Source organism: Chinchilla lanigera, unplaced genomic scaffold (assembly GCF_000276665.1).
Source record: "Chinchilla lanigera isolate Chin_1 unplaced genomic scaffold, ChiLan1.0 scaffold00019, whole genome shotgun sequence".
Lineage (NCBI taxonomy): Eukaryota > Metazoa > Chordata > Mammalia > Rodentia > Chinchillidae > Chinchilla > Chinchilla lanigera.
Window position 1 is genome coordinate 22,088,580 of NW_004955420.1, and position 8,052 is coordinate 22,096,631.

The window sequence follows — 8,052 nt, forward strand, 5'->3', positions numbered from 1 at the left end:
GGAAATAAACAGGGCTAGAGATATATCTTAGTGCAAAGTCTCTGGGTTCAATCTCAGTAGTGCAGAAAAGAAGAGACTGTTTTGGTAAGTGTAGAAGGAAGCAAATCCCAATGGAGCGGGAGTGGGAGAAGGCTCCCTAGATGCCACGAACAGTGCCGCTTACCATATGTCAACCTTTTCCGAAACGGGCTCATTCCGTATCACCTCTGGGGCCATCCATGCAACTGTGCCAGCAAAGGACATCTTGGTGCTCTTATCACTGAGTTCCTTAGATGTCCCAAAATCTGAAATTTTCACTGCATCCGTGTGAGTCACTAAAACACTTTAAAAAAGAGGTAAAGAAAACATCCAGATTATTAGTACTAACGAGAATCACAACTCTGAATGGCGACTGAAGATGTTTGTTTACTGCCTTGTACTTTGTGGAATTCAGCTTGCAGTTTGCAGCATTACCGGGCATGAGCTATACACCAGATACAGCTGCTTCAGACTGAGGCAACCTAGTGAGGAGGCTTTCAGCACCCGGTCCTATCCTGCCTCTGCTCCTGCTAACCGTATGACCTTTACCAAGTGACTCGATTCTCCCAAGCCGGTGTTCTCATCTGCACAGTGGAAGTAATTCAGATGACAGTATCTTAGCCACAATTCAGAACTGCTGAAAGTTCTCAAAGTAATTATAAGTATTTGTTCACATTTCTAAGGCAAACTCACTTTATCCCATTTTGTGTCAACTCAGAGGTTTCACCAGAGGTATTAACTTGGTTGACGACAGGGGGCTGCTCAATTTTGCTGAATGTCTACAGGAATGCAGTGCTGTCTTTCTGAAATCATCTGGCTCTATGAATTTTGGATAAAAGGTCTATGGGCCTGTATAGTCCTATGTGGGTTATATAGGATCTCTTCAAAGTTTTATTTGAATTAAATGAGCTGAGATACATAAAGCACCAGTACTCAACATGTACTGGTTTCCATCCTTACCAATCTCAGTTAATCCACTAGAGAAAATGTTTCTTCCTAAACATTATTTAAATGATGCCAAGTAATATGAATGAGATGATAACACTAGGGACCCATTCATTAAGAGACTAATGTGGACGCTGGGATTTCACTAGTGCTGATAAGGGAATGCAGAAATAAATCTAAGCTTAAGTAGTTCCACAAAAGTGATGTTTTATTTTTTCACAGGAGTTATCTGAAATGCATCCTGGACCAAACTGTTCTTGTTAGCCTTAAAGATGAATATAAATCGAAACCCCTGGCAGCTTTCCACAGCAGACTGAATTCACTTGAAAAAAAAAAAAACATGTTCAGAACTTTAGAATGTAAAGGAGCTGGGAAGAACCCTAATTTAGATATAGGAACCTATTTTCTTTAACAATAAGAGACTTTATAGTTGACAGTATCTAACTTGATGAGGCTAGGAAGCAGAAAAATTTTCAGTCTATCTCCTTCCTTCTCTTTTTACCTTGCTCACACCCATCATGCCAAATGCTTATTAACTGAAAAGCGCCCTGCTAACAACTGCTTAGAATACCTTCAGCCACAGCCTCTCTCTGGTTTTGTACCTGATATGTAAAATTTACATAATTTGGGAGTTTTGGTTTTATAGTATTAGTGCTGGTGAAAATGCATGGTGATTAAAATGTTATGGGATATCTGAGATAACTGGGAAATTATTACTACCATGTACCAGGGAAGGTAGAGAAACATGATAAGCCCCTAGAAAGACAATCACTGTAGGAAAGTCTACTTCTGCCTCAGCTGGCACAGAGGGAATGGATTGGGAAGGTTAGAGTTGCTGCAGTGTTGGGACTTTTCTGGAATCCTGAACAAAGTTAGGGTTGTACAGACTCTAGATTTAATGTAGGTAATGAAATCTCTTGTTACAGAGAGCTGGGTTAATATTTCTCTTTTTTTCTTTTTGTGGACACAGGGTCTCACTATGTTGTTCAGGCAGGTCTTGAACTCACTCTGTAGCCCAGACTGGCCTCGAACTCGCAGCGATCCTCCTGCCTCAGCCTCCCGAGTGCTGGGATTACAGGCGTGCACCACCACGCCCAGCTTTAATATTTGTTTTCTTAAAGTTCACTTGAAATCCAGAGGCTCAGACCACCCGGGGTGGCAACTGTATTATTGATAAGGAAGACTCCCTAGAGGACCAACCTACTCCTCTGACCTGTAAATGACAGAAGTAAAGGAGAGCACTCCCGACTGCACTCCAGCTTGTTATATGCTCCTGACTGTGCATATCCTAAGATTTCCTGACCCCTCTGTGAAATTAATTCTCCACAAGAACATGCTGGTTAAAGAAGGAGATCATTAAAGATGCCTTTGGCAAACACTTCATGTGTGTGTAGGGGACGGCCAAAGCAGCAAATTGTGTAAAAAATGTCAACAGAAGGAACGAACGCTATATTTTAATGTTTATTTGCACGTACAGCAAGGAGGTGATGCAGTGAGCTAACCGCTGTAATAAACATTGTTGAGAATGATGGTGATAAATTAGAGCCACTTTTGAGTTTATATTCAAGGACAGATTTTTGTCTTCCAAGCAGAAGAGGCAGGATTCATTGTGAACCCTTTCTCTGTGCAGGATGAGATGGGATGTAGGCGCCACTGGTTCAAAAGTTCTGGTTCAGGGCCGGGGATTTAGCTCAGTGACACAAGTGCCTGCCTGGCAAGTGCAAGGTCCTGAGTTCGACTGCTGGTACCGAAAAAACCCCAAACAAACCAGTTGTATATTTGGGGCTGGAGATTTAGCTCAGTGGCACAACACTTGCCTGGGAAGTGTAAGGTCGTGAGTTCAATTCCCGGTACCGGAAAAACAAACAAACAAACAAACAAACAAACAAAAAACCCATAAAAGTTCTGGTTCAAGGTCTAGTCCCACGACTTTGGGCTGAGGCCCAGTTTCTTTTGTGTAAAATAAGAAAAATGACATTGTCTCATTTTTCCCATATAGTTTCTGCCAGAGTTAAAGAAGATGTGATCACGGATAGTTAAAAATGTTGTAAATCATGGAAACATTTTGCAAGTATGTTTTTGAGAAGAGATGAGTCTTTCTATAAGCCAGAAATAATAACAGTAATGCTTAAAAAGAGGAGCTACATGGAAATATACCATCTTATCAATTCCTTTTTTGCATTCATGCAATTTGGGGAACCGAATAAACACTTCTCTTAAAGTGGTTACTGGTGACCAAGGAATCATTCTGAAGATATAGATTCTAAAACAGCTCTGCTTCTCTTTAACTATTTTTCTTATGGTTGTTGTAACGATAACCATTTATTTTTTCTTTTGCTTAGATGCTCAGAAGCTCAACACCCAATTTGTAGCCCACCTCAAATGACCGCGTAGAATGTTATGGGATATATTTTGTGAACAGTTCTTGGTTCTAATGTTTTTATTTTCTCTTTGTCTATATTTCTTATTCATCCATTTTTATCCTATTATATACATTTCAGAAACTCAGTTTAAAAAATTTTGGGGGGAACACAGTAGAAAAACAAACCAAGACTTCCTGGGGAGAAGCATGGCATTCATTATCTGTGAGGATAACAGGCGAGCATTTCAGATAATAATGAATTTTGTTGCACAGTTGTACAATGAAAAACAACAGAACAGGAAACCACTGTCAACAATAATTCAAACTAGCTCAATGATAATCCAAAAAATACTCATGTAGATTTCCCACAGTGCTGACTTAAACTGAACTATATATATGATGTCTGGAAACTTCAACTATGGTCAATAAGAATTCTTATTTCAAACAACACAACAAAATAGATGAACTCACTTAGGTGACTTGAGGTCACGATGAATAATTTTATGGAGATGTAAATAATTCATTCCGCTTGCAATTCCCGTGGACCAGTCTACTAGCAATCGAGGTGTGATCTTCCTGCCAGCCCGCAAGACTTCATAAAGTTGCCCGTGAGCGCAGTATTCCATGATAATACAGTAGCAAGGTGCCTGAGTACAAACACCCCTTCCAGGAAAACATAAAAATGCACATAAATACAGACATACGAGCAGACATGTATATACATTTAAAGAATGATGACCAATTCTCTATCCAAATGATTAAAAATGTGTATGAATAATTCTTCCTAGTTCTTGAATTAGCATTGAAATTTTCTGGACTGCAGGCTACTCTATTTTGCGTATATGCAATTTTATTTTGTTCTCTTCACTCTAGATACCTAGAGGCCGTACCATAGCTAGTGAGTTTATGTGGGACTACTCCATTCTGGAACACACAATATTTTTTTCTGAGGCTTGTGTGATTTTAGATAGTTAAGAATAATTTAAAATAACTTCTTTTTAAATGTAGAGAGAAGGTTTTGTATGCAGTACACAGAGAACTCAAATAAAATACGGCTATTTTATTATTTGTTGAATTTTAAATTACTGAAATTGAAAATAACTAGCTTGAAGACCCCCCCAGAATCAATTTTCTATCTTATATAGTCTTTGAAAAACATTTGTTTAGAATAAAAATATCATATATATTAGACCCCCATGCAGTCGATATTTCCCATCTTTCCCTCTGTCTTCCATGAAGCCTTTTTTGATCATTCCAGTCCAAAAAGATCTTTGTTTTAAGTTCCTATGACACAGAAGCCCTTAGGCTGTTTTGTTTTGTTTTTGTTGTTTTATTTTTGCAATAATGAGGATTCTCAGGGGCTTCGCACTGAAGCACATCTTCAACTCTTTCTAAATTTTTTATTTTGAGACCGAGTCACCAAATTGTCCATGCTGGGCTTGAACTTGTGATCTTTCTGCCTCAGCATTTTTACGGGTAAGGCTCAGAATGAAAGTGGCTTATCTTAATCACAACTACCAGTAGTTCATGTAAGTAATAAGTTACAGATTCAAATCTAATCCAACTTCAAAGGCTGCCTCCTTTCCTCTCCCTGTACTACAGCGACTCCTTTTTAGCCTTTTAACTTCTGTGCAGACAAGCACATTGGGGATTCCTACGTTAATACCATTAGCTCATAAAAGTGGAAATAATCCTATTAGCTCTACTTCACAGTTTTGTTCTCAAGCTGAAAGAAAAAAAATGATAATATGTAATTCTCCGTGTTCCACTTCTTAAGGGTATGTACACCTCTCTTTAAAACTTTCTAGAAATGTTAACAGAGTATTGTCTACAAGACCCCTGGCTAAAGTCTCCATCCGGCTAGCAAGTCACATCCCATCTCTCAGGCTGCTGAGAGGGAGGAAAAAATTTTGAGGCCATGACTTGAAGTACTGATCATGTGAAGGCCTTGTAACAACAGCAGGTTATGAAGAACTTAATTAGTCTCCATTTTCCCCGCTTTGATGTGCCTGTCAGATGCTGTAAAGCTATTTTTTTTGGTTTTTCTCCGGTACCGGGAACCGAACTCATGACCTTGCGCTTGCCAGGCAGGTGCTTTTGCCGCTGAGCTAAATCCCCAGCCCCCTGTAAAGCTATTTATATTACTCTTCTACCATTTTTTAGACTACCTAGAATTCTCATCTTGATTTTTAATGAAAATTTTCAAGTATCTGCTACTTGACTTTTATAAAAACTCAGTGGAGTACAAGTACAGAGCAACTACAAATAATTTAATTATTATCACAGAGAAGTAATAAACAGGAAAGGAATAATGCTTAAGAATATCAAGATAAATATTTGTTTAAAGGTATTGAGCAGGCTGTTTACATTTTAACTTGTCACACAAATTCAGAGAGTCTAAGAGGGATATGTTATAAACTTTTCATCGTTCTTGACTGACGAATGAAAGGAGAAGCAATCATCCTAGCAGCTCTGTACTATGACAAGGCTTCCGAGTACCTATAAATAACAGCTTAATGATCACTTAATTCTAATTGCTACCTTTTCTTCCCTTCGCACTGAATTTCATTAGGAAGAGGCAGGTTAGGTTTTCTTAAAAGATTACCCCAAAAAAGGGAGGAAAAAATATGGTATTCTTATCTTGTACTTCCTTGGTTCCTCGGAACTTCAAAAGAAGCTGGAAGCACAGAAATCCGTATCTAGAGAGACACTGACATCTAATCATGCCCCCGTATCTTCCAGACAGTCCTGAATGTGATTCATTGGCCAACAGCACATGACACAGATGGCTGCAAACATAACACTGCACAATGCCCCAAGAGCGTGGTGTAATGGGGCAGGGACACAGTCTCGCTATTGTTTCCCCTGCAGAGGTAAAGACTATGCAAGTATCTTCAGCTTCAAGAGTTGGGCGCTAGCACAGCAATGCTTGCTCAGCTATGCTGAAAACGAAATGTGGGCGTAAGGTGATTGGAAGAGTTAGGGAGGGGAAGACTAAGAGGAACACAGAAGCAAAGGAAAGGACGGAAAAATAAAGCTTCTCACTCATCCACCGTCTCCTAGGATACAGTCCTACTTTCCCTTACCCAGGGCATCCTCCTGGAAGCCGCCCTTCTTACCTTATCCTACACGCTGTCTGTAGAAGACTACTCTTAGCTTCCATCTAGTGAGCTGAGTTTAGAAGTTCATGCCTTTTTCTTCCACTTAGGAGGGCGCGGCATGCGGAAAGTCTGATTGTCTCAGAGAAGTAAAATGAAGGAAAGAAGTGGGTCTCTTCTTCGTGTATATACTGAAAACAACCTTCCCATTATCTTTTGAAATTTATCGTCTTTGGACAAATGATAATTGGTTTCTATAGCATTTCATTTAGTATCACTTCCTTTCAGTCCTACTAGAGCAAGCAACGAGAGTATTACAACAGCAACCGGAGCTCTCTCATGTCCTCTGAACGAGGGTTCCTCCCGCACAGAAATGAGTCCATATGCTTCCTTCCATCTTGGGGATCCCAGCCAAAGGCCTCTTTTTACTTGTATTTTCCCTTCCATCAAGGTCTTGTAAGGAGATTAAAACTTCACCTCAGTACTTGTTCAAATCCATTCTGTCAAACCTGTACCCAAGATGACTTTTCCTAACTTTAGGGATGTGATCCCAGTTAAGACTTATCATGACATTGTGAGCTTTGTACTGATAGTGTTATAAGAGGAAGCATCCCTCTTGAGGCTGCCAGGAAAAGCAGCTCCTGGGGCTGGGGATTTAGCTCAGCGGCAAAAGCGCCTGCCTGGCAAGTGCAAAGTCGTGAGTTTGGTTCCCCATACCGGAGAAAAACAAAAAAAACAAACAAAACAAAACAAAACAAAAAATTGTAAAAAAAAAAAAGGCGGCTCCTACCTTAGGGAAGGGAAATCCATAGTACATTTCACTTCTTTTAACTACAGCCTCATCAGTTAAACTATTTTCCAGGAATGAAAAATATATATCAAATTTGCCAGAAGCCATAGTTTCTAAACCTTTACTCTATTTCAGGACTACAATTCCTGTTCTTTACCTTTCCTCCCTAACACCACTAACTATTCATTTGTTCAGGCCCATGGCAACATTTGAAGGCTGGCAAAGGGGGAAGGGAGGGGCTCAAAATGACAAGATCACATATATTCAGAGTTCAGCATTTCCAAATTTGGTGACTTCCACAAATTTACCTCTGACCTTCCTCCTGTTAGGGATGTCAATCAATATTGAGAAAATAATGGTCTAACTAGAGAGATATGTTTGTATACTCCTGAAAATAAATATTTTGTGAGAGAAACATAACAGAATCTAGTATCATCAATAATTCTACTATCATCGGATTAGAAAGCTGTGTGTAGCATTACTCGATAAGAGATCTTGGGAAACCTGAGATTATTACAATTTAATAATTAAGAACCAATGACAATGGAAACTAATGAATATCTGCTACCCAAGGAATGATTATTTTCTGACCACTTCAGACATTAACTTTGGTTTTTAAAACTCAATTTGAGGATGTTCAGGTTACCTTGAAGTGATCTCTGTCATCCTGTTGATAAATGAGGTTGATGTGGAAGATCTGACTGCCTGGTGGGAATCTCCTGCTTCCTCTGTGTGCATCTCTCCCTTGAAACATAGGTTCTGGCAAAATGAGCTAGCTTAAGAGATGCTTACGGTCATGACTTAGACTTACTAGTTTTTATTTATTTATTTATTTTTTT

At 39.3% G+C, this 8,052-nt stretch overlaps 1 protein-coding gene across 3 annotated transcripts in view; it reads right to left on the minus strand.

The window, feature by feature from the left end:
• Map3k13 (mitogen-activated protein kinase kinase kinase 13) overlaps positions 1–8,052 on the minus strand; it is a 126,279-nt gene that overhangs the window by 24,196 nt on the left and 94,031 nt on the right. For all 3 annotated transcript variants that reach the window (XM_005383296.2, XM_013513562.1, XM_005383297.2), the window contains exons 4-5: positions 3,797–3,988; positions 164–322 (exon numbers count right to left, since the gene is read on the minus strand). In XM_005383296.2, coding sequence (XP_005383353.1) covers positions 164–322; positions 3,797–3,988 — 351 coding nt within the window. The remainder of the gene's footprint in view (positions 1–163; positions 323–3,796; positions 3,989–8,052) is intronic.